Source organism: Pelobates fuscus, chromosome 6 (assembly GCF_036172605.1).
Source record: "Pelobates fuscus isolate aPelFus1 chromosome 6, aPelFus1.pri, whole genome shotgun sequence".
NCBI lineage: Eukaryota > Metazoa > Chordata > Amphibia > Anura > Pelobatidae > Pelobates > Pelobates fuscus.
Window position 1 is genome coordinate 252,773,057 of NC_086322.1, and position 27,592 is coordinate 252,800,648.

At 40.4% G+C, this 27,592-nt stretch overlaps 1 protein-coding gene across 6 annotated transcripts in view; it reads right to left on the bottom strand.

The window, feature by feature from the left end:
- Nucleotides 1-10,476: 10,476 nt before the first annotated feature.
- ATP6V0A1 (ATPase H+ transporting V0 subunit a1) overlaps nucleotides 10,477-27,592 on the bottom strand; it is a 97,496-nt gene continuing 80,380 nt past the window's right edge. For 4 of the 6 annotated variants that reach the window (XM_063458960.1, XM_063458959.1, XM_063458958.1 and 1 more), the window contains 3 exons: nucleotides 24,112-24,229; nucleotides 23,294-23,465; nucleotides 10,477-11,550 (listed from right to left, as the gene is read on the bottom strand). In XM_063458960.1, the coding sequence (XP_063315030.1) occupies nucleotides 11,457-11,550; nucleotides 23,294-23,465; nucleotides 24,112-24,229 (384 nt within the window). In that variant the 3' untranslated portion in view covers nucleotides 10,477-11,456. Of the gene's footprint in view, nucleotides 11,551-23,293; nucleotides 23,466-24,111; nucleotides 24,230-24,656; nucleotides 24,741-27,592 lie in introns of all 6 variants that reach the window. The other 2 variants (XM_063458954.1, XM_063458955.1) reach the window with 1 other exon arrangement.

Here is a 27,592-nt window from a genome sequence, read left to right on the forward strand (position 1 = left end):
GATCTTAATATTCTTTTGTCTGCCCCTGATGTACAGTATGGTAACTTGTCTGGACAGATTCCCCTGAACGGTTTGCAATTGTCTCACTGTGTCACTAATCGCGTGAAGGCCTTTTTAAAGTTCTATGACTTCTACTTCTGTTGCTTGAGTGCATGCGGTCAAGGCCTGTACCTCAGTCGTGAGTACCGCCAAATCTGCTTCCCACATCTGTTTAAGGTTCTGTTGGAGGCCTGCCAGCATGGTTTGTATGTCCCTTTTAGTGGCCACTGTCAGTCGCTACCAGTGAGGGTGCCATTGAGTGGGGGGTTATCTTGCATTTCTTCCACTTCTGAGGGTAGAAGTGAGGCCTCACGGGGAGTTCGGGCCTGCGGCACACTGGGCATGTGAGCATGTGACTAATAGTCCGCTGTGATATCTTTGCGATGTGTGGGGTCTGTTTTTGGGATCTACGACCCATCTCACCTGCGCTGTGCTGCCCAGTTTGTAGATTGTGCATTCCGGGTGTACCATGACCAGAGCCCTTCCCTACTCTCCCTCTGCTGTCCGCCTACGCGGTAGGCCTTACCACCACAGTTTTCGTGCTGGGATCCAGAAAAAATGGCATCTGTGTGATCCGCAAGGAGTACTGCGTCCAGCAGTGGTGAGGGAGACCTGCCTTTGCGCTGGATGCCCGCGTTTTTTGACGGGTTTTGGTGAGGTGTCACGAAACTCAGGGAAATGGCGTCTGCTCCGATGCGGTGTCAGGCTCTGCCCCTCCAGTTTTAGTCGACTAAATCTCAAAAATTTTAGTTGACCAAAATTGTTAGTTGACAAAACTAACACTGCTACACTCAGTCCTAATACACTGTCAGGAGTTTCTGTTTGGTTGAAAAGATACATTCATTTGGTGTCCTCAACACCTGTGACCACACACAATTACAAAAAAACAGAGACACCAGTTGGTGTGTAATTCTGCAATTTTTAAAAATGATTATTTAGTGTATGCACAGCTATATTGCAGCCGAGTGGCATGGGAGTGAGAGTCAGGACTCCTCACTTTGGTGCCTGGGCTGCAATAGAAGTCCAGGATACACTTGATATTCTATCACTGCTACCTCCTAGCACCAGGTGGTGCCAAACCGAATTTTCACTCTTATCAGTCCCGTGCTGCTTGGCCACACTACCACAAGAACTGGTAGGGAGTGAATGACTACTATTGGGGAAAGGGACAGACAATGAGAAAAACCTGGAGAGAGGGACACAAGGTGAGGGAAAATATTGAGAAAGTTGAAGGTGTGGGGGCAGAATATGAGGAGAGACAGAAAGTGGGGGATGCATTGAATATTGTATTAATGAGCACAGCAGCACACAGTCTTAACTAAATTGTTATGTGTAGAAAATTGAAAACGGGGGGCGGGGCTTGATAGCCAAGATGGCCGGTTGTGTTTTCTAAGGGCTCCAGCAACGGAGAACAAAACACACTATTTTTACCGAGCGACGCAAATGGCTCAAGGTTCCTTGAAAGAGACACAGGAGAATCTGAGGAACGGGGTGATACCTGCCCGGACCCGATACGCAACACAAAGGCAAGAGCCAGCCATGCGGCCTAACCAGGAGCAAAGCCTGCTGTATGGGGGAGACGGCCGAACCCCCAGCAGGGGACAAGCTCACAAGCGAGAACCAAAAGCAACCCTGCTGCCCCCCCCCCCCCCCGGACCGGTGGGGGATATCCCGGTCCTCGTGGAGGACAAAAAAAAACGTGAAACAGCCTGAAATCCTGCAGAATTAGAGTGCCCCTGGGACTACTGCTACAACGGCACTTACCTGCCCTGGGGAGAGCACAATGACATCGACCGTCCACCACACAGCGCAAACCAACTACACGGCAAGGCTAGACGCAATCTTTGAAGCGTTTTGGCTTAAACTGGAAAGGCGCTTGCAACCACTCGACGAAATTAAACATGGCGACCGACCAACTAAACCACCACGAGGGGGACATAAAATGGCCGCTGCACGACACTCTCAGTGCACGCGAGGTCGACGACACCACTCCACACCGCACAGAGCACCGCAGACTCCAACGATTGCCCGGAGCAAAAAAACTCCTTTTGGGGAGGGAGTCATACAGGATCAATATCCGACCCAACGTCCACACACCCGCAAGGGTACAGGGACCCGAGGACACAGGGAAGTGACCCCTGCAACAGCCCGGGCTGGAGGCTCTGGGCAGGCCCGCTACCACCGAATTAGCCCCCCAAAACACCCACTGGGACACAATCAGCCACAGAACCGCGAAATCGAAGACGGAAACTACATGGAGACACTATCAACATGGCCCGCAAGTGGGGTAGGCTGAGCGACACAGGATGCAACCGCATGCCATGGAGGCAGAGCATGGAGATAGCCCGTGCATTCACAGACCTAGACTATTGAAAACCTCATAGCACGATATGTGTAAACCCTTACACTATGCCTCTATCTATTGTGTGCCTCTTGCTGGTGCTTATACCTTATATTTTCTGTGTGCCTATCATCGCTACGACCTTAATCTTACCGTAGCACCCACAAACGCACTAGCTATAGCTAATGCCTAAAAACAAAATAAGCTTATCTTTTCTTATATGTCTTATCTCACATGTGCTGCAATTTCACTCTTGGTTCATTTGACAGATCTGTTGCAGGTAATCACAATGCTTGTCTCCTACCCAGGCTCAATTAGACATAACGTACTGCACCATTTAGCTAAGCCTGGCAAGCTAATATTTAGAAAGCGGTGCCATAACCACTGCAACGTATATCCATCTACCATGCTGGCACTCAGCCTACAATAACTCTCTCTTTTATACTAGCCAGGAATCAGAGGCTTTGCATTTCATCTTAGAAAATCACCATACAGGATAGCTTGTGTCTCATGACTGCTATTATATAAAAGTGTACCGTTCAAGCATGCCATGCAATTGAGTCAATATGTTGAAATTTTTTGCGCTGTGTTTAACGATTAACACATATCTCTTGTCTAATCTATATCCCTTGCTAGCAACTAACAAAAATATGAAAAATGTGCACGCAACCATGACTACCCTATTGTTATTATTGTTGAAAAATATTGTGAGGTTGGGGTACCTTGCGAACGTTGTTACATATATCTGCATGACAAAAATAAAACATTTAAAAAAAAAAAAGAAAATTGAAAACAGAATTGTAATTTTTTTGACTAAAATCGAAAGCTATAGCTGCAGTTGAATTTATTTATCCACTTAAGGATGGAGCTTCAGACGATGGACTTACCCTTAAAGGGACACCATAGACACCCAGACCACTTCAGCTCAAGTGATCTGGGTGCAGTGTCCCTATTGCACTTAGTAGTACAATTGGCTTGGGGTTGCTATGAGTGCCTTCAGGCTGGGATCGCATTGTTGCCACTTGCCACAAACTGGATAATCTAGTTGCCCAGTAGACATTGCACGTTTTACAATGGCATTTGTGGCCCACAAAGGAAGACTCAAGCTACCATGGGACATTCCGTATCCCCTTTCCCGGCACCCCTGCAGATTTAGAAGGCAAGCAGGGGATGTTATTCTGTGAGCCATAACAACACCTAGGAGGTAAATGTTAATTTCAAGGCATTTTCTAGTGCCCCGGTGCAGTCATCTAAAGCAGTGTTCTCCAACCCAGTCCTCATGGACCACCAACAGTCCAGGTTTTATCAGTATCTCCATTGACTCTACAAGACCTCTAAACAAGTCCTGTGGTATCTGACACCAAGACATTAGCATCAGATGATTTAAGTCCTGGGAGTTGCTAGGTGGGGCTTCCATGAATCGGATTTGGTGCCTCAGCACATCCCATAGATGCTCAATCGGAAATCTTTACGTTTTAAATTCGGTGTTGTCATATAGTGAATATTGGAAATAGTGATATAACTGTAGGTGGCAGAATAGGACTGCTCTTCCCTAAGAGTGTACCAAGAGTGTAGAATATGTTGTAAACTCAGCAATGCATGTGGAGGCTTTATTCCAGCTAGCTATGTTGTTTCTGTAGAATATATGGAGGTAAATGTTAATTTCAAGGCATTTTCTAGTGCCCCGGTGCAGTCATCTAAAGCAGTGTTCTCCAACCCAGTCCTCATGGACCACCAACAGTCCAGGTTTTATCAGTATCTCCATTGACTCTACAAGACCTCTAAACAAGTCCTGTGGTATCTGACACCAAGACATTAGCATCAGATGATTTAAGTCCTGGGAGTTGCTAGGTGGGGCTTCCATGAATCGGATTTGGTGCCTCAGCACATCCCATAGATGCTCAATCGGAAATCTTTACGTTTTAAATTCGGTGTTGTCATATAGTGAATATTGGAAATAGTGATATAACTGTAGGTGGCAGAATAGGACTGCTCTTCCCTAAGAGTGTACCAAGAGTGTAGAATATGTTGTAAACTCAGCAATGCATGTGGAGGCTTTATTCCAGCTAGCTATGTTGTTTCTGTAGAATATATTTTTTAACCTTTAGGATTATTTATTTTAAATACTACAATATTTTCTTCCACTAGAATGTAGAATTGAATTTATTTGATAGACCTAACTAATTATTAGTGAGTATGGAGCTTAGGTTGACTGCCATTGTCTGTGTATCGTATATACCATGAGGATAAAGTAAGAACCAACTGTCTTTATTATACTTGATGGTTTGAAAAGTATTACAATGAGCAAATTTGTTATAATGTTGCAGGATTTCACTCTGATGTTAAAATATGCGGGAAAAGTTAGGTGGATTCAGAACTGGATTTTATAATAAAACCTTAGCTCATTGTAATGGAATAATTTAAAATTTTGTTTACTAAACCTACCGGGCGCACGGAAAGGGTGTTTATAATTTGATTGACTAAAGCTGGGGAAGAGTTCCTTCCTTCTAGTCCTTTGAAATTGGGTGTTTATTTTGATTATGGGCACTGAAGAGGAAGCATTGTTACAGATGCAAAATGCGTTCAGTCTCCCTTTCATTTTTTTTTTTTTTATTGTTCAGGTGTTGTGGGTGTTATATTGTTTTATGACACAAAAAACATATAGACATGTTGGCAATCTACTATTTAACTGGTGCTGGTACTGAGGTGACCCACCAACTGATTACTTCCAAAAAAAAGTACTTAATACCGCACTCAGAAATAAATGCAAAAAAGTGTTTTTATTTATATATTGAGTTAAATCTCAAAATGATGAAACCTTAGATAGAATTATAAAGAATAAAAAAAAAATGTCAGTAGCTAAAAGACTATAGGGTCAGGAACACAAACACATATTTCTGACCTTATAGTGTTAAAGCCACCATCTAGCCCTCCTGTCCCTCTCTTGCCTCCCTAAATATAGTGAAATCTTACTTGTATTCAAGCCTGAAGCTGCTGGCTCTGCCCCTGCCTGCCTCAGACCTGCAAGCTGTCTGCTGACATCATCAGAAGTGCTGTTCTCAGCCGATCACAGTGCTTCCCCATAGGATTGGCTGAGACTGTCAAGGAGTCAGATCAGGGGCAGAGCCAGCACAAGGCAAACACAGCCCTGGCCAATCAGCATCTCCTCATAGAGATGAATTGAATCAATGAATCTCTATTTGGAAAGTTAAGTGTCTGCATATAGAAGGTGGAGATACTGAAAGTAGTGATGCATACTAGGCAAGACTGAGATAGGAAGCAGCTCTAGCAGCCATCTAAGGAGTGCCCAGTGACGTTATCACTAGGCTGTAATGTAAACACTGCATTTTCTCTGAAAAGACAGTGTTTATAGCAAAAAGCCTGAGGGGAATGATTCTACTCACCAGAACAAATACAATAAACTGTAGTTGTTCTGGTGACTATAGTGTCCCTGTAATTGGGATCCGCGCAAATATTGCGTATATGTATACCCTAAAGGGATTTTATAGTGTCAGGTAAAGAAATCCGTTTTCCTGGCACTACAGTGCCACCCTCCCTCGTTAAAACCCCTTCAGTCACTTACCTGAATCCAGCGCCGATGTCAGCCAGTGGTAGACCTAATGCACATGCGCAAGAATGGCCGTGCTCACATTAAGATTTCCCCATAGGAAAGCGTTAATCAATTATTTCCTATGGGAATTCCGGTGACGCTGGAAGCCCTCATGCATAGCGTGAGGACAACGAGCATCATTTAGATGACTAAATGTCGTCTAAGCAGCCGGAAGTCCCTCTAGTGGTTGTCTTGTCCCTATCACTTTGTATTTAATCTCCACTCCCAGGCAGTGCCCTCTTTACCTTTTGTATTGGTCTGTATATATTGCACGTCTTTTTTCTCCATAACTGTACAGTGATGTGTAATAGGTTGATATTTGATAAATGGCAATAATAATGGGTTAGTTTAAGGAATTAAGGACCTCTAAAATCACCCAGACCACTTCATCTCAATTAAGTGGTCCTGTCATTTTAAATTTAGAAACTACAACGTTAACATTACAGAGTTAAATACACCTCTAGTGGCTGTATTCCTGACAGAGATGCTTTCTCCTCCAGAACACAGTGAAACTTGCTAATAGCAGCATTTGACTGGAGGAGCATGGCAGTTGGTTCTCTGAGAATCATTGGATTGAAGAAGATAAACAGGCATGTTCATGTCTTCAAAAGTGGAGAGGATAGATGAGTTACAAACTAGGAAACAAGGTGAGTAATAACTAGCCTCACTTATTTTTAAAATCAAAAGGTGGTGAACAGTAGAGAACCTACAGTTCCCCAAACATATTAATTTCAGAACTATATGTTTCCATTAGCTACTGATTGATTAAATTCTTTATTTTTGTTGTGCAACGATCGACATACAGGCTTGAGATGCCATGACGGCAGTGACAGTCATAGTATGAACATACATCGAGATACTTTGTCATGTCATATGAGGAGAGTGCACATTTTATAGGTATGATAAAACAGGCTTAACTGTGGATCTGAATATAAGATCTGAGTGATTACAAGTTTAAAGAAAAGTACGGTATTGCTTGAAGCATGGTATATGTTAGGTAGGAGCTAAGTAATTTGAAGGAGTGTCCACACGGTCTCCAGCCAGCCAGGGTACTTTTGCAGAAGACTTACTCACCTCGGATTCCAGACGCATCACTAACACCGCCGTATGAGCAGTACTGTTTCCCCGAAGTGACGCTCGAGGTGGAACGCACGCTGTCCTCACCGGCGATCAGAGTCTGGGTGAGCGGATTACAAACCGCATCTGCATCCATCCAAGCCTGTATACAAGGTTGTCTTCCATTTTTACCCGCAATTGACTGGCATTAACATTGTGGATATAATTTTTATTTCATTTTGGATTTTAATAATTTATTATAAATAATTACTTTGATACTCACAGTTGTTTCCAGCGATATACATATATTGCCTAAAGCAACCAGTTTGACGTACTGGATTTGCTGGATTTCTCTATATATACCGTAATTTGTTCTAACAGATGGTAGTGGATACTTTGTAAGCACTCTCTAAACCATCTGGTTACTGTATCCTTTATTTTTATGATAATTGGGCAGAAAGGTTACAGTTTACCCTAGTCCCTCTATTTTCCTATAACTAGGGTCCTAGATAACTTTGTCCTACTATCTATCCAATAGCTGCACTAGACATCTAATGGTTAAATCTTAGAAATTTTAGACATTTATATGAAGTATACTTAAGGATGTCTTATAATCTATAATCCTTGACCATTTTCTTCACTTTCCGAATTTTATTTATTCCACTAAGTAAGCTCCTGGATAACTTACTATTTTTTTATAGTACCTACAATCTATCTATATTGTTTTATAGGTTCTTGGTGAATCCCTATACCCTTCCAGTTTTAGAGCTTTTGTCTAATGGTCTGGCTCCCTCTTTTCTGTATACTATATATAGTTAACAGTTTTTGTTTCTATAGTATGAACATACATCGAGATACTTTGTCATGTCACATGAGGAGAGTGCACATTTTATAGGTATGATAAAACAGGCTTAACTGTGGATCTGAATATAAGATCTGAGTGATTACAAGTTTAAAGAAAAGTAAGGTATTGCTTGAAGCATGGTATATGTTAGGTAGGAGCTAAGTAATGTTAAGAGAAACATAGTATAACATGCTAGGATTAACACTGGATATATTATGCCACTGGCCCTCGGCGTCAATTATACGTGCATGACAAAATGGGACTCCCTGCATTACAAGTGTGGCTAGCTGTGGTGTAAGAAAGTTACTCATGCCACGTGGGTAATAAAATTAAAGCAAAATAAAAAAACAATGGAGCATAATAATTGCACTGTGTGCCTGCTCGGCCAGCTGTTATAAGTATCAGGCTAGGCTAGCTGATTATAATGCTGCTGTGTGTGGCCTAGCGTGGAGGGAGGCCTATGGCCGAGGCAGACTCTGCTTTTGTGGCTAACCAATGCCCATCTGTGGCTGTACATAGTCCTGGTCTGTGGAGTGCTGCCGTGGGGTACTTCTGCTGTGGCCTTTGCCCCTGCTCGGTATCGCGGGAGAGTCTCTGTGTTGTGTGGCCCACGGTAGGTGTATCAGGGCATCCTCTGTGCTCTTTTCAGCCTGCCTGGGAGTCTGTCGCTGGGTTCTGCGGGTTTGGGCCGCAGATGAGGTCGATGCCATTTTCTTCCAAGTGCCGCGAGGGTCTCTGCTTGCTTGGCGCCTGATACGGGTACTTTGTTTCCGTAGCCGTAGTCTCGGTATCGCGGTAGTAGCTGTTTTGGCCCTTTGCTCCTGCGGGTTAGTGTCAGATTGTTCTGGTGTAATTTCCCCACAAGGAGGTCGGGTCCTCCGAGGCCCCTGCCTTTGCTTAATCTCCGATGCAAGTCTCTTAGTCTTGGACTGTGAGGGTAGCGTTTTAGCTTCCAGTTGCTGCCAAAATCTCTCAAATGCCTTGTCTATGCGTTGCAGTATGTTGTTTGTGGAGCTTGGCAGTATCAGCTACTTCCCGTGCAGCACATGCCCCTGTTCAGGGGACTCGTCCGCCATCTTGGGTGGGTGAGCCAGAGTCTCCATGTGGCAGGAGTCGGTCTTTTGGGTGCAGCGTGAGTTCTTTAGGCTAGCCAGTGGGGACCTGGATGACCCCCGCCAGTACATAGGTGGGGGGGGACCTTGTTTGAGCGTCTTACCGCCAGGCAAGGCAGTAGGAGAGCGTCCGCCTCTCCCCCGCCCGGTTGCTGGTAGGCCACAGAGCCTCGAGGCAGAGTTTCCAGTGGCGGAGAAGCTCGTGAGAGGTATCCCCAGTATCACCGGTATGTCGGGAACAGGCTTGGTTCTGCTCTGCGGTCGGGCAAGTTATTTGCTCGGATGTTATGCCTTGTGTAGGGTGTCAGTCGCAGGAGCCAATGTAGCACACGTCTTGCTTGATCAGTGGCCAGGCTCCACCCCTTTATCCAGATATTTTAACACCCCCCCTACAACCTCCGAAAAAAAGAAAACCCCAGACAAATTTCCAGACGTCATAAATTAAAGATTTATTTGCATGAACAAAGCTTCATATACAGATGTCACAGCAGTTACAGAATTTATACTACATTAATATGTATAATCACTAGTGTAAACATATCAGGACGGTGAGTATTTCTGGTATAATATGAGGAGATCCTCTTTACATGAGGTTTTGCAGCAGCCTTCGGCTCTCAATAAAATGACTATTGCAAATTTACTATTGTAAATAGGTTGCGCAGGTTTTTTGTTTTTTTTTATGAACCCCATAATTATTATTTCTAATAATACTGCCACTAATTTCGTTATAGTTTTAACCTTTTAATGTAAAATATTGCCATTTTATAAAAACAGTAATGTTTACATTGAATTATTGAATACACCTCCAGTGGCAGTCTTCCTGTCGGCCACTGCAGGTGCTTCTGCCTCCACAATCAAGTCAAACTCTGCTCTTCAATCAAACGCTCGTGATAGCAGTATTTGACTGGAGTTACACGTTGTTTTGTAGCTCATCCACCATGAGAAGCATTGGATTGGATGAGATGTAAACAGTGATGCTGACATTGATGGAGGCAGAGCTGGCTGCTGCAGTGGACGAGTCTCTTCGCTGGAAATGAGGTAAGTAATCTTTATTATTACTTTCATTTTACAAACCAAAGGGTGGTGGACAGTGATCACACTGCTAGAATGGGAACCTAAAGTCCTGAAAAACTATTGTTATTTTCAGGACAATAGGTTCCTTTTAAATGTAAGTATTGAACTTGAAAAAAAATTTCAAGTGAAATCAATGCTTAAAATTAGTTTAATATATGCACATACTTTGACAGATGATTGCAGACATATCATTTGCTCTTTTTTCTGCATTCTAAGTGCCTCCTAGGCGAAGGATCACTTGCGTCAGTGCATGTAGATCTGAATATGATTAAATGTGGAATCATTAATGTGATAACACAACAGTCTGATCACTTTCTGCTGGGTACAAGTTATTCACCACTTACAGCACAAGACTTAATTATCTTATAACAAGTTACATTACGCAATTTTATGAACAGAGTCCCATGTTACTGCAAGGTGGTCCAATAAAACACCACATGTAATAATCTATGATTTTAAGTGTCTTTAAGTGTCTTTTACAACTCCCTCCTTCAAAATGTAAGTGATCATGAAATAATGTCCAACCTGGCACTCTATCACTGCTCTCCTTAGCAAGGTGTTTGATGGTTCCTAGTGTTGGGTATTTAAGTCTAATGAAGAATGGAAACTGACAGATTTGTAATTGTTGCCAAAGATTTTTACAACTACTACACAAAATAGTGAGGTAAGGAATGAGAATGGGTTTATAAAACTGGATTTCACATTTAGCTTTGAGGCCTGTGATCTGATCACAAGACAGAGAGAGTGGTCTTAAGCTTTATCTACTGCTACATGGCCGAGCCCCCAAAAGAAGTTGCCATCAGGGCATCCTTTTGCTTTGGACCATTTATTTATTTATTTTTCACCCATTTGAGAATGAGGAAGAGCTCTGGGACACTATATTGATAATTACTTAAGGGTGGAAATAATAAATAGTGACAGGAGTGTCATTCAAAGAAAATCAAGTGTAGTTGTGGTTGGTGTGAGAGCTGCTCTCCAATATGCTTATCCTGTAAAAGGGTAAGGATCAACATTTAAACAATATATAAGGGGAAGCACTAAACACAGCAAAATGTGCTATTTTGAACAAGTTGTGCAGCTCTCAATTACTGTTTTTCACTTTGGCGCTCACCAAAACGTTTGTGTATCAGTGCCGTGAAAATACAACGCTGAAGTTTTTCCTCACCGACAAATTAAGTGAATTTACTGACAAGTTCTGCATTAAAATGGGCTGGAAATGTGTGATTTTAAAGAACATGAAGTTCAAACACAATGGCTTCAATATAACACTAAGCATCTCAATGGGCCTTTGCTCAAAGTTTTCAAACACACAAGTAAACAAATACACAATTAACTAAGAACATCTTCACAGGGGCTAGGTAGGTCCAGCAGAGTTGGTACTCAGTCATCAAATCTGCCCTCTCTGATGCTCTCGAAGGAGAATGGCAGGAATTTGAACCCAGTTCCTATGTAAAATTTGTTCTGAAATTCCACCCTGCATGGGAAAAAAATAAAAAATAAAATAAATTAGATTGCTTACTTTCTCAAATTCATGACCAGTGTATTCTGTACATTTCAAAAGAATGGACAACAACAACTCAATTAGATTTTCCTATGGTGGGCCCCAATTCAAGTTTCTGTATATTCTGTATTTGGGGGAAAAACATTAAATAAAACATCCAGGCCTTAACCCCTTAAGGACACATGACATGTGTGACATGTCATAATTCCCTTTTATTACAGAAGTTTGGTCCTTAAGGGGTTAAAAAAACATCTATAAATCTAATGAGAAACAATTCAGAAAGAGAATATTATCTAATTAGTGTGTCTTTATTTTTTTTTTTCCAAAACAGAATATTCAAGGATGTAATTAATATAAAATGTTAAGTTGTTTATTCAAGGAGAAATAAGATTGCCACTATGGGGTCAAGAAATAATTTCCCCCTTTTTTGTGAAATCATTGGAAATCATTAAATTCTTCTGGATTAACAGCATAAATTAAGGGATTTAACATTTTCAATTTGATGAATTTTACTCTATGTTCAACCTTTATTACTATAACTACACTGCATAGTATGCTGAAGTAAGGAGGAGGATGGTCCATGAAAACGAGCAAGTCCAAAGAGTGACTAGCTGTGTTGACTGGTGCCAGAGGATATATTTAAAGAACATGAGACTTTAGAGATATAACAAAATCATATGATGTCCCTGAAGAACCATGTACCATAGCCTGTTTATACTGGCTGCTTATAAAGTGCTTATGAAACCATATCTGTCATCTTGGGCAAATTTGAACAATGTTTGATAAAGAGTATTATGTGTTATCTATTGCAGTTATTAAAACCTTTCAATTTCTTGCTGCTACAAAGCACAGGATACTTAGTAAGTACTGTATATGTTCTGCCGGAACATCATGGGAGGATAGTCCTATGTAAATTGGGGAATCCTACTGTTGGCTAACCCCTGAATCTTAATAAATCACTGTTTAAACAAGGTTTAAATAGTATGCATATTATAACGAGAAAACAGAGAGAGTGCTAAGACTCTGGGTGTGTACCCGTATATTCTATCCCAAAAGGGATTTTAGAAAGCAATTTGTACACCCCAGTGACTCATGTACCGCGGAGAGACTCCAGGAATCTCAAAAGGGGTTTAACCCCAGATTAAACAAAAGACAACAGACAAAGAAAAGATGTAGCAGGTCTTCTGATGTAAACATTCCTGAGACCGGCTACATCATCTGGAAATATGTATAGCAATGTAGTGTGGATAATAAACGGGCTATAACATATATGGTAAAAACTGATAGAGACAAAAATAATAATAATAACGGATATTAATAAAACAAAAGTATATACAAGGAATACTGATACTCCTACACCACCCACAGGGATAAATATATTAGGGATATAGTCCAAAATTCAAGTATGAAGTCTATAACCAATCCTAAATTACAGCTTTAGTAAAGAAATACTAAATAGGAGTGGGTCCATTATAATAGAAATACCCTAATACTAAGTTCCCTCTGTTCAGTGTCTAAAAGATTCCTGTATCTTGTCACCCTAATAATATAGACTGTGTAGATGTACAGAAAATGAAAGCTCCATCTATAGGGTTAAAAGTACATCTTAAATTAGGTACATCTCAAAGCAATCAGCTTCTTAGGTGCCATAAATATCAAACAGGAGATTGCCCCTCAAAAGGAGCCACAGGGAGAGATGGAAAATAGTATAGAATGAGAAAGTCAGTCTATAACAGGCTGACAGTTTAAATTATAAAGCCTCTCTCCCTGGTAAACTAGCTAGACAAGCATAGGAGTAAAAGAAAAGTAAGTGAAAATCCAAAAAACGAAAATTCCATAGTTAAAGTGTAAATCATGGTGCTAAAGTGACCAGTGCTCATATAATATGAGAAGACCGCCCAACGCGCGTTTCATTGCCTTAGGAGATGCACCTTCGTCAGGGGCCAACATAAGACTGATAGATAAGTCTCTTAAATACTTTATGTGCCAAAAAATCACGAGTACCTACATCCAATAGGGTCTGGTGGAGTGTCCCACATGTGCAGCTGATCGCGATCGGTAAGTCCATGTAGCGTGTATCCTCGAGAGCCAAGTGGTACACGTGGGGGCGGAGCCGCATGACGTGTTGAATAGCCCGATAATAACACCATTAAATTGGGTGATCGTAACAACCCCTGGATGTTACCCCTGGATGTTACCCCTGGCTAAGGTAACATCCCCAGCACGTACTTGGAAACCAGAGTAATCTGAATGTACCTTTCCTGGTTAAATACTTTGTTATTATTATATACACAGCCTTACAGGATGGGTGGATGTCCCGTCTGTTTTCTCATTATAAGTAAGGTTTCAATACCACAGTACTGCTTTTGTGCATCATGGCAAGTTTTATATTTGATAAATCAAAAAGAGATGCTTAGTGTAGAGATACAGACCAAGTCTTTTCAGAACAGGAATTAACTAACATCCCTAATAATGATGACATTGTTTCATCATTTAACCGCCTGACTAATCTGTTTCAACAACAGATTAAAACAGGATGGGAAATTGCATCACTGGATAATTATCTAAAGAAACAATTAATCCCAAGGGGACTGAGGGTACAAAATATCCCAGCATCACACATAGAGGAGGAAGAATTCACCAAAGAGTGTGAGGAAGCGGCAGGAATATGCTCTAAGAGGTTCATAGAAATTTTGTGTAAATTTGAAACAAAAAGACTAGAAAGAGTTAACAAGGAAGTTGATGAGCAAATCAATAAAATTGCAGTGTTTAAAGACGAACCTAACTTTGAATCATTAGAAACGAAACTTAAGAACAACCTTGACAAATTCCAACAAAATATAAAAGTTCGGAAACACTCCAAGTTTATTAGGGACAATAATGACTTTAAAAGTGGAAATGTAAATAGGAAGAATAGAAGTTTTAGGAAGAGTTTTTCTGAACCAATTTCAACTTCCGAATATGAGACTAGTGGTTCAGATTCAGATTCATCAAAGGGAGGTACTTCGATTCCATTTGAACAAAATACTAGAAGTATACTAAAAAGAGGGGTATCTTTTTTAGGACAACCAAGTATGGAAGAAAACCTAGCTCCACAGACACGGAACAGAGGCAGACCTCCCCAACAGTTCAGAAGGAAAAGATACTAGATAAGGCCCCTGATTCTAACCAAATCATTCATCTATCTTCATATGCTCCCACTCAAACGGAATTACAACTTCTGCAACGAGGTATGTCCTTTGTTCCAGTTTCTAACTTTGATAAGTTTAGCTGGACAAAGGACATACACTTATTTGCAAGAAAACTGGCTCTACACAAGGTTCACCGCATTCGTGACAAAAAAAGAGCAAATAATTTAGGTCTACAAGCCTCAGACATCGGCGTACTAGACACTTTAGTGGATCTACTTATTTGCAGCGATAGATCTATAAATTTACAACCACCGTTTACACACTTGAAGAAAAAAAGCCTGTTCACCCCACACTTGGTTGAGTTTAAATATATAGACCTTTTTGTGGAGTTAACATGCAATGAAATTGACAAAATTAACCATAAAGACCTCTTGATTCAGCCTAATAGTAACATCTCTCCACAGGAAAATACTTCCCTTAAACATCTCAAAGAAATGAATGAGGTGATATTTAAACCCTCTGATGAAGGGGGTAACACTGTCATCTTAAACAAATCAGACTATGTTTCAATGGTGTACAGATTAATTGAAGATAGTGATACATACGAAGTACTTAAGGGTGACCCTACCAAGAAATATCTAGCGGAATTAAAAACAATTCTAGACACCGCGTTATCCCTATCCTTGATTTCAAAGGAGGAATATAATTTCATATTTGTAAAAAATCCTGTCACTGCCACATTCTATGCTCTTCCAAAAGTGCATAAACAGCAACCAATACTAAATGGAAGGCCAATTGTTTTGGGCAGAGGCAATTTGACCCAAAACTAGTCTGTATGTTGACCAGATTATGAGGAAATTGGTTTTTGAGCTTCCTTCACATTTAAAAGATACTAAGCATACATTGAATATCATAGAAGGAATCACAATTAATGGTGATGCCATTTTATGTAGTCTTGATGTCGAGAGTCTTTATAGCTCAATACCACATAATGTGGGATTGCAACATCTTAGAGCACTCATGGATAGAAAACCGGTGGTTTCGATAAGACACAATTAATTTGTTCGAGACCTAATGCAGTTTATCTTGACACACAACCACTTTATTTTCCAAGGAAAATACTACCACCAGGTGAGAGGGACAGCTATTGGGACGGCTTGTGTCCCCTCATATGCTAACCTCCACCTGGGTTGGTGGGAAAGTACCATGGTGTTTAATGACAATATGGAAAAGTACACAAGACACATTAAATTATGGAAAAGATACATCGATGATGTATTGATTATTTGGACGGATACTTCTGATCTCTTCCTAGAATTTGTTAGTCTCCTAAATCTCAATGACATCAATTTGAGACGGACTAGTGAAATTGGTGGGAAGAAAATTAACTTTCTAGACATCACCATAACATTGACAGATGAAGGAGATCTTACATCTACACTCTTTCGCAAACCCACAGCAACCAATAACCTGTTGAACTGGACAAGCTATCACCCCCCTTCACTCAAAAAAGGGATTCCAATTGGTCAATATTTGCGTCTTCGACGCAACTGTTCCACTATAGACGACTTTAAACTTAAGGCCAAGATTCTACAGCATCAGTTTAAACAGAAGGGATATCCAAATAGATGCCTAAAAAGTGCATATAAACTTGCACTACTTGTAGAACGTACAGACCTTTTAGTCGAAAAGACCAATTTAAAATCAGCACAAGAGATCATTAGATGTATAGGGAATTTTGATGCAGGCTGGAATCAAATCATGAAGATCCTGGATAGATTTTGGCCCCTTCTACACCAAGACCCACATTTACATAGGGTGATTACACCCAGGGCATCAGTGACAGCAAGAAGGGGACGCAATATCAAGGACATTTTGGTTCCTAGTCACCTTAAAAATGCACCTCAAAAAACAACATGACTGAAGTCTTCAGTCATAGGTACTTACCAATGTGGAAAGTGTAAGGCATGTAAGTTTATACGCCGACCATCCAAAACGTTTCCAGACTCATCAGGCAATCAGGAATTTATAGTTAAAAACTTTTTAATTGTCAATCCAAAGGCCTAGTATACTTACTTACATGCTCAGGTAACAAACTCTATGTGGGTAAAACTTCTCGCAAGTTTAAATTTAGAATAGGGGAACATGTGAATTCAGTTAACCCCAAAAGATTGATAGACACCCCAGTTTCCAAACACTTAAAATGACACCATGGCGGTTCATCAGAAGGGATTAGATTCTGTGGCATTGAAAGAGTTACACTGGGACCAAGGAGGGGTGATCTAGACAAAAGACTACTCCAAAGGGAGAGCTTTTGGATTTATAAGCTCAAAACCCTCTCACCCCTTCGTTTAAATGAGGGCTTCTCATATACACCCTTTATATCAGACTAATGTAGCATAGTGTGACTTGGGTCTGAGTTATAATCACCATAATCCAAGCATCTCAATACTATATACACATTGTGTAAATGTATGTATATATCTTGTAAATTTGTTTAATATGCCTGATGCACTTGTAAATTTTGTAATATAGTACTTGTAGTTGTGTGTTTATTAGTTATTATTTCATATTAGTATAATTTTTTTCTATATTTTTCCTTATCTTACCTACATCTATCTGGATATGAACACCAAAAACTTTGGGGGTTTTCTGATGGCTATAGACACATAAACATACATAACTATTTACACACAGATACTTTTAATTAATAGCACAGATTCCTCTGCAGGAAATTCTGACTTTACACATGGATCCCACCTATTTAAGGCATATATTTATCACACAGTATTTCAAGAGGTGTAATATAGGATTTATATCCATTCATTTATAGATATATTTCGGAGTCTAAAACTGTCAGTTTGATGCGTTGAACCCGCCCATATGGGCGGGTGAATATGCATAGACAACCCCTTATTTGCCAGTCTCCGCCTATTCCAAGCTCTTTGGCGGCGAACAGACGGGACATCCACCCACCCTGTAAGGCTGTGTATATCGGGCTATTCAACAAGTCATGCAGCTCCGCCCCCACGTGTACCACGTGGCTCGCGAGGATACACGCTACATGGACTTACCGATCGCAATCAGCTGCACATGTGGGACAATCCGCCAGACCCTATTGGATGTAGGTACTGGTGATTTTTTGGCACATAAAGTATTTAAGAGACTTATCTATCAGTCTTATGTTGGCCCCTGACGAAGGTGCATCTCCTAAGGCACCGAAACGCGCGTTGGGCGTTCTTCTCATATTATATGAGCACTGGTCACTTTAGCACCATGATTTACACTTTAACTATGGAATTTTCGTTTTTTGGATTTTCACTTACTTTTCTTTTACTCCTATGCCTGTCTAGCTAGTTTACCAGGGAGAGAGGCTTTATAATTTAAACTGTCAGCCTGTTATAGACTGACTTTCTCATTCTATACTATTTTCCATCTCTCCCTGTGGCTCCTTTTGAGGGGCAATTTCCTGTTTGATATTTATGGCACCTAAGAAGCTGATTGCTTTGAGATGTACCTAATTTAAGATTTACTCTTAACCCTATAGATGGAGCTTTCATTTTCTGTACATCTACACAGTCTATATTATTAGGGTGACAAGATACAGGAATCTTTTAGACACTGAACAGAGGGAACTTAGTATTAGGGTATTTCTATTATAATGGACCCACTCCTATTTAGTATTTCTTTACTAAAGCTGTAATTTAGGATTGGTTATAGACTTCATACTTGAATTTTGGACTATATCCCTAATATATTTATCCCTGTGGGTGGCGTAGGAGTATCAGTATTCCTTGTATATACTTTTGTTTTATTAATATCAGTTATTATTATTATATTTGTCTCTATCAGTTTTTGCCATATATGTTATAGCCAGTTTATTATCCACACAACATTGCCATACATATTTCCAGGTGATGTAGCCGGTCTCCGGAATGTTTACATCTGAAGACCTGCTACATCTTTTCTTTGTCTGTTGTCTTTTGCATATTATAACGAAACAATGTATCTATTCATGCTGAAGCAAGAGAAGAGGTTATATATACAGAGGAGGACAAGAACACTGGCTGCTTGCCACAGACTTCAGACTTTCGACCCAAATAAGGAAAAACAAATTCTGTGCTTGATTAATGTCCACATTCTCTTATACTTGGTATTGCACAATTGACACCAACATCTACATGTGTCTGAACTGCCTATACTTCAATATGAATTTTAAGTAAATCGGAAATTTGTACATAATTCCAGAATCGTACACGTTTGAAGCATAAATGGAGTACATTAAATAAATATCTCAACACGTGAGCTAAATAGACAACATTATTGTATGTATTTGCACTCCCAGCGTTGCTGCAGCATCATGATGATCGGTCTTGTGGCTGGTTTCCAAAAACATTAATAACATTTTTTTAAAAAAATAAAAAAGACAGGTTTTATTTACTGGACTAAATTGCAGTAAAAAAAAATAAATCTAATTTTCTTTAAATATCTAAATATTTTTACTTGTATTATTTTTGATTATTTGAGTATACAGAATGTATGTAGCTATGTAAATGTATGCTGGATTAAAAATCCAGTGTCCAAATTAAAAAGTGGTTAGGGTAAAAACGGTTTAATGTCGGTGTTAGAATACATAGGGTGTTTAGTGTTAAGAGGATTCAAATAATGAGAGGGAGGGCAGTGTGTGAGGGTGGCAGTGTTTGTGTAAGGGACCGGTGTGTGTGTGAGGGGGGTAGTGTGAGCTGTGTGTGAGGGGACAGTCTCTGTGTGTGTGTGTGAAAGGTTCATAGGGTCTATAACTGGGTGAGATGTGAAAATATAATCTTAATGTCTCCCCCTCCCTTCTTTCTACCTTTTACCAGGGAAGGGGTACATAATGCTGTAAGCCCTGGTGGTCCAGCGGTGGGATGTTCCCTTTAGCCTGCAGCTCCTCTGGCTGCAAGCTGACTCTCCTGTCCTCCAGCGAGCACAGGACTGTATCGGAGCGTTGCCATGGTAATTCGCGGCATAGCTCTGACCAGCCTGCTCGCGTGAGGAACACAGAGCTTCCCAAGCCCTTCCCTCCTTCTGTTGGATCTTTGGTCTCCAAAGAGGGCTTACAACAAGGCTGGCTCTGCATGGGCCAGCAGAGGAGATGAAAGGATCTCCCCTGCCGGCCTTGGCCCACAGCCATCGAGGCGCACCGGGCATTTTCTGCAGAACCCACCACAAATCCCAAACCGCCCACTAGGTAGGGACCAGAATGACTATCCCTGGTGTAGTTACTGCTTGGTTTTCCAGCCAGCAGAATAGTTCTATGAATTCTAGTTTGTACATACTGCCTCAGTATAAATGAGAACTTTATTATTCCAAGTGTCTGGCTTTCTTGCATGTAGTAAAAACAGCAGGCTACAGGTCAAACAAAGTATAAGTTGAGGAGTTAACAAGAAGTGTGCTCTCTCACACGGTGCTCTACACAAGCTTCAGGTACAGAACTCTGTTAGCAAGTTCCAGCACATCAGCCAGTTTAACTGTCCATCAGGGATTAAGGGACTTCTTATCATTACATATAAAGAAAACCCCTCAAAGTACTGTATGTGCCATTTAAAGCTTGCCTTATAAAATTTAAGACATGATTTAGGTTTTGTTGCAATTTATGCCAGAAGGGGCACTATAACACTACTTAAAAGAGCTTTGTAGTCACTCTCAGAATTTTCAGAAACATGAAATTAGAGCAAAGCAAGTAAATTAACTGCAAATAACGAGTTAGTAACAGGCTTCTAAATGTACAATAGTGAACAAAGTTGTATGCATGGGGCATCAACTATGCAGAACAAACCTTTAATGGTCATGCATTTGGAATTCAGCTTTGGTAAACTCATAAAAATAGATATACAGTGAGATACAGACAGATATATGCATGTCTTGAATATAAAAAGCATAGAAAAAGATAATACAGTATAAAGATACAGAGTAATGTAAAGGCACCTCTAGGTGGTTTTACCACCACATTTAAAGGTTTACTGAAATAATGTATTACGGTATCTCCCCGTTACCTCTCAGTGAAATCTTTGGGTCTAATCATAATCTCCTGCCCATAAATGATCTATTAAAAACACTCCCTGCACTCTATAGTTCATTGGGCACTCCTCATTGCCTCCAACACTATTGCCGAAAAGCCAGCGTTTCCTAAGCAGGACCTTCTATAAGTTCTCTTGAGCTAAGCCTTGCAATGCAGAGTTTAGCTCACTGCCTGAGAGCATTTAGCTGATGCTCCTAGCCAATGAGCTAATGGAAGTTCCAGCTTAGGAACTTCTGCCTTTTTGGTCTCTGCACAGAGGTAGCCTGGCAGTGCAGTACTTCGCTCATTGGCTAGAGCGCTCACATGATTCACTCAGCCATTGAGGCAGCCCTGCAGTGTGGTGCTTAGCTTAGGGAATACAAATAGAAGCTCCGTGCAGGGAGACATCCAACAGACCTATGGTAAATTGTCAAAAAAATGTGATTACTTACATTGACAGGGGAGGCACATGAGCACATCTCTGGCACCATAACCACTACAGTATTGGTTATGGTGCCTGTAGTGTTTCTTTAAGAGAGACTTACTCTGAATAATGATGGGTTAACCATAAAAGCATGTTAATAAAAACACATTAATATAATTATTCAGTATCATTTTATGTAACGCTCCACAAACTCTATGGAACATTTGTGTCACAAAAAAATATAGTCCTTTAAAATGTAAATTGAGCTCCCCCAGCTGTACATTAAACACTATGTTCATTCACCAAATAGGAAAGCACATCAAGTATTTATGATGCAAGTAGGTTGAGTAAGGAGAAAGCATGGAACAAATGTAACATGCTCTTACTAGGATTTCTCCAGACCAGGAGTATGACTGGTATGAGCAATAGATATATGTGCACAAGTAACAGTGTTATGTTTCATTGAGATTCCCTTCTCAAATTAGATCACTTCCAGACTCACGCAATCAATGGAGATGTTGAAGTATAATGTGTATTCCTTTGCAGAGCAATCATACAATATCCAGTAAACGATGATATATATCATAAAAATTATTATACCCACATCTCAGAACTTTCCTGCTCCTATTTGACAAGTGGCCTCCCAGTCCCACCTTATATTGGTTGCGCTTCCCTCCTTTTATTTCAAAATGTTGTCTGTATGTTGTGGTGGAACATACCACTAATTTAGTTTGTTTTACTTTTTATCCGTTTGGGAATTATGGGATCTGAACACACTGCGTTTGACACCGGAACGAGGACCACCCCAGTACCCCATTAAAACGTTCTCACCCTGTAACTTAAGTGCAAAACCGCAAGGGAAGTAATTAATGAATGCTTCCCCATGGTGGCTATTTCGTGTAACCGTATACATGTGGTTGGCAAAAGAGTGGCGGCCATTTTGTCTCTCGAAAGTGGGCAGCGACACTTGGTTGTCGAGTACCTGGAACTCTTTTCGGCTAGGCACTCGCACGAAGCTCGGTAAAGATTATACCGCTGCTCGTTCTACTTCCTAACCAACTATGCGAACTACTGACTTTGCTCCCTGAAATCAAGAGAATCCCTTGCATGGTTTTCACACAAATTCCCGAACAGAGACCGGCCACCTATTTCCCAGGAATTGTTTTGGGCTATCACCTCATATCCGGCCGGTCAAATCTTTACACCGGTGGCAATCCAATTCTGCAGAACGGATCTGAGTGATACAAGTTGTACACTCATATCAGAGCTATTTAGGGACGTAACTTTTGTGGGGTTCCTAGTTATTTCCTAGCAATACTGTATATTTTGTGTATGTTTTTCTGTACCTGATAGATAACAGAGTTATAGTTTTCTCACGCAATTATCTCTCAGGCACAAAGGACCCTGGGAAGGAAAACCCTGTAATGTTGTGTTGGAGACCCCATGTCAGGGGTCTGTGCATAAAAGCCAAGTGTGGCCTAAATAAAATCAGTTGACTCCCAGAACTAAGTTTTCGTCTGTATCACTGCAGGAACCACAGTGAGGTGGGATAGCAGCACCTGTACCTTGTTAGTTTATGGCCTTTTTGGAGTACTGTGGTAACTCCAGGATCTATCTTTTTTTCATGTGGCGAGCTTTTATAGGGTCAGAAAGTGAGTGTCAAAAACCAGGAAGAGATGACCAGATGAAAAGAAGACCGTCATTAACTGGAGTTATACTTGTAATGGCCGTTGTGGAGAAGGAAACATTGAGTAGTTGCTACACATCACTACTCCAGCCCAACGAATAAGAGCTTTATTCTGACTGTATATTTATTTATCAATGGATTTGTGCAGCACAGTGTGAGCCTTGTTTTATGTACTACGGATTATTTTAATTAAATATTTAAATGACAAGGAAGACATTTTAGGTGGGTTAACATATTCGTAAACCAAGATTTTGTATAGCATAATCTTTTGAACTCTTCAATGCCTCTTTGCAGATGTAATAAACCTGTAGATAAATATAATCTATGTGAAGAGGTCTATTTTCGACCACAAGAATCAAGAGAATTATTCTTTTCACCCCAAGACAGAAAGTTGCCAGGATGCTCCCTATTGTGTGAATAGGAGTAATTCTTACCAGTGCAGACGGAGAGCGTGAAGGAAAGCGGAGAGTCCCTCCATAATCAGAAGGATGGCTATCGTCAAAGTGGAAAATGCAGCAAACACAAAGACCAGCAGAATACTTCCTCCAAAGCTTCTGACATGTAGGCCTATATGCATTACCATAGTCCAGAGGACTTCAGACAATTCTGTAAGACAAAAGAATTCATAAAACGGTGTAAGTCAAATCAGTTGAACATTCCACATTTATACTGTAAGCTCGTTTGAGTATAATTACAATAATATACAAACTGTATCCCTAAATTTACTGAGTGGGCTGCTGTGCAGATGCGTGCATGCTTAGCTATGCTTCTCGTTTTTCTGGTGTTGAGAAGCCTAAAACACTCAGCACTTAAATCTGCTAGATTTAACCAATCTGCAAGCTAGTAAAACTGGACTGTGTCATGTTTTTCTTGAGGGAATTTAAACTACAAACACACATGCATACGCACACATATACTCAATATACAGCTTTATGGACCTCACCAGTCTTTCACCGGACTGCCATTTATTATTATGTTCTGTCAGGATTCTATTTTCTCACTTTAACCTCTTACTCTTCTCCGACCTTAACCTTTCCGATACTCTAGTTCTTTTCCCAACATTTACTACTACGTTTCCTACAGATTACGGTGTCCATTTTCTAGTGCTGCTCTACTGCTTCACTTTTGAATTTAAGCGGTTCTTTCTTACAATGCCATTTCATTGACTAAATAAACACTTTATTAGATATAAAAATGACACACACAAAAAAAAACAATAACTTAACTAGAGCTACGCAGAATTGTTACTTACGAGCATGTGCCAGGCTCAAAGCCCAAAGTCGGAGATAAGAAGCAGTGTTGGAAATGCATCCCAGACAGTATTCAATTGTGTGAATAGCCTGGTGGACCACTGTGTCTCCAAAGTCGAACTGCAGGAAATGCAAAGAGTAAGGAAAGGTTATATCTAGAACTAAACCAGGCATTACTGTCAAGAGCCAAAGGTGGTGCCCATCAGGTTTCCATAAGTGGACGAAATGGGCATGTGAGCAGAAAAACCTTTTAAACTCCCAGAACCAGAATGGGTGAACAGGTACGATGAAGAGTTGTTTGGCACATTTATCAAGTTTTCAGAGCATAGTTAGGGTGATTTGGGCATGACAATGCTAAGAAAATGAAAATGTACCAAAAAGAAAAGTATATTCACCAGTGATGGAAATTTCTTTAGGAAGTCCAGACCCAAAGAAAGGTGCTATAGATGCTGTAGGTGCATAACTCAAAACCGTTTTTAAAAAAATACAACATAAGTGATGGTGGGTAATTTTATTTAATCCAGAATGTAGATGGCGTTGTACTTACTGACTGGACAAATATTTCAACTTCCATTTCATCTTTATCTACTTCCTCACTGGTAACCACTACCGAAACTCGCCGGGGAGAAGGCTGGGGGATGAAGGATGGAAGGAATGGGACACAAGAGAAGGGGTAGGAATACGGAGTGTCAGTTGATGAAAGGAGCAGGAGCTTACAAATGAAGAATGCCGACGTGCAGAAAGCTAATGTTCTATGAAGACTGCTAAATGCATGGGCCAAATCATAGGATGAGGCAAGGCAAAGAGAGCCATGACACAAAAAGTTTGGCTTTTAACTCTCAGTGGACTTTAAAGGTTGGGTCATGATCTGAAACATTAACAAGCAGTTTAATAACCATAAACTAGTAGACTAAAGGCCTTTTTTCTATCTGCCGTATAACCAGTTTATTGTTATTCCAAGTGAACATACGAACAGGTCATGATTTTGGGGACCAGGCCCCAGCCCTGCTTTAGTTCTCTGGTTTTCGGCATCTTGGGACACCAGGGAACTGTCCCCGGGCAGCACAGTGCATTAGATGTGCTACACCTGTGCAGCGGGTGCTAGGACAATGCAGGGAGCCCTTCAGCTGGGTGGGGTGAGGGGACTGTCAAAGAGCTTGAATAAACATCAGGTCAGCTCCTTATGGGCGTTGCTAGTGTACTCGTATCACTGGAAACACCCCTTCCCGATTATTCATCTGTTAACTGACCAAAATAGGTGAACACATCAATCCATACTATACAGGATGAACAAAGACCCATTAAAGAAACACTATTGTGCCATAGCAACCTCTAAAGTTAACTTGCCTTACATCCCACACCACACTGGTCTGGCGGCTGGTTTCCTCCTCCTCAATGATCTCAGCCAATCCAATGCCATCCCATAAAAAAAAGTATTAGGAGGCTAGAGTGCACTTGAGACCATCTGATAAAAAAGGAGTTTTACTATTTTGTGGTTGCACCTCTAATGGCTGTCAGTATAACAGCCACTAGAGGCAGGTTAACCCTGCAAGGAAAACCTGCCATTCCTGCAGAACGGCAATGGCTTCAGCTGCATGTTTAAAATGAGGGGAACATGGCACCGAGACCACTTCATGGAGATTAAGTAGTCTGGATGCCTATAGTATCCCTTTAAGAATAAACCAGGCATCATGCCCCCTACAGACCAACAAGTCAAACCATAAATTCTTCTGGCCCTTCGATTTGAGAAAATTAAAAAGCAAAAATCTCATCTCAAATTTACATATTATTTAAAATGAGAACATGTACACTAGATTAACTATTACTTCTCAGTATTGTATGGCATGATGCATGCATGATTGACTGACACATTTTTTTTCCCCCTGTGGATTGACAGGTCTGTAGTCCCATTTCATAACTGGAAAAGGTTAATCTCTGAACCGATTTTTCTCCTGTGAAAAAGACAACGGTTAAATCCAGCTGTGAAGAGTAGTCAGATCGAGTGGGTTACTGCCTCAGCGTAAGTTTCCATTGGATTTTAAAGATCAGATTTGTAGGACTGATTGTGAATAATGCTGCAGAGATTCATTCCATCTCTCCTTGTAGTTAAGAGTAAGAATGAGAGGTACACTTACCATCATTATTAAACCACGCTACACATACTGTAACTAATTGTTCCTGCCTCCCATTACAGCTGCAGTGATTTACTAAATTCCCTTAATTTATAAGCGGTGTGCTGCCACAGTTTTTTGTGCTGTGTGTATGTATCGGGAAATACTGTAGTTGTAGTTGAACATTCGTCACATGTGGGCACACCCTCAGCCGAGTGTGATTTTGTAGTTGGACCTTCGCTCTCCTCTCCAAACACCTCGTACTTTGGAATTTCTCTATTAACTACCGCTCGGGGTTAGGCCCCTTATGTGCTGCCCACTCAGTCCTTCTTTGGCTCCAGGACTAGGTTTCTCTAGTTCTGTAGTCATCTACTTTTTTCTCTAATATGATTATTCACATATCTATGTATACAGATTTAAAGGAACACTCCAAATACCTAAAGCACTTTGGTTGATTAAGTGCTTTCTGTGTGAAGAGTGTGTCAGTCCAGCCTCCCCCCCCCCCATTTTACAAAAAGTGCAGATTTCAATAAAATTTTTATAAATTAACCTAGTTTTTTATAAATTAACCTAGTTATATCATCCGGTCCTGTTATCTCCTAGGATTGGAGCTATACTCAAGAGGCAGTCAATTGCCCAGAGCACGTGCTGACAAGATATCTGCAGCTGCAAGTTTTGTTTAGATATAGAAATGCTAATTAAATGCATGCACGGTTTAATTGGGGGGTTGATCTACTAAATGGGGATTTTATAAAATGTATTTTGTATTTGGGCAGTGGAATTTCACTTCAAAAGTGTTAGTGAGAACGTTTGCACACACTGATCCAAGAAAACAAAATCACAGCACTTTAGCGCACATAAAACACAATTACAGCCAAATTCACATACTTACAAAATATATCCACTTTTGTGTTTATATTTATGCATACAGCACATTATTATTTCGCTACTTGCATTAAAAGTGCAGTCCCATTGCATTCTTATTAATTCTACATGAAGATGTACTCTTCTTAATGTCCACACTGTAACCGTGTGTATTAATATTTTTCATATTTAATGAAAATATACCCAAAACGTGACAAATTTGCATTTACACACATTTAATGCTGTTTTGCATCCATTTATTAAATGTTTAAAAATGTAGACTACTGTACTATTTTTGTATACCGTTTTCCCTTTAACGTTCATTTTAAAAGTTATTTAAATGCAAGGACTATGGAAACTGCACTTTTAAAGATATCTCTGAGAAGCGATGGCGAAGCACTTATAAGCTGCGGTAAAATTATTTTTTAATATAGATTGCTGTGAATATTATAAACCTCTTGCGAAGCACATCAAGCAAATGATGAAAAAAAAAAAAAATGAAGTAAAA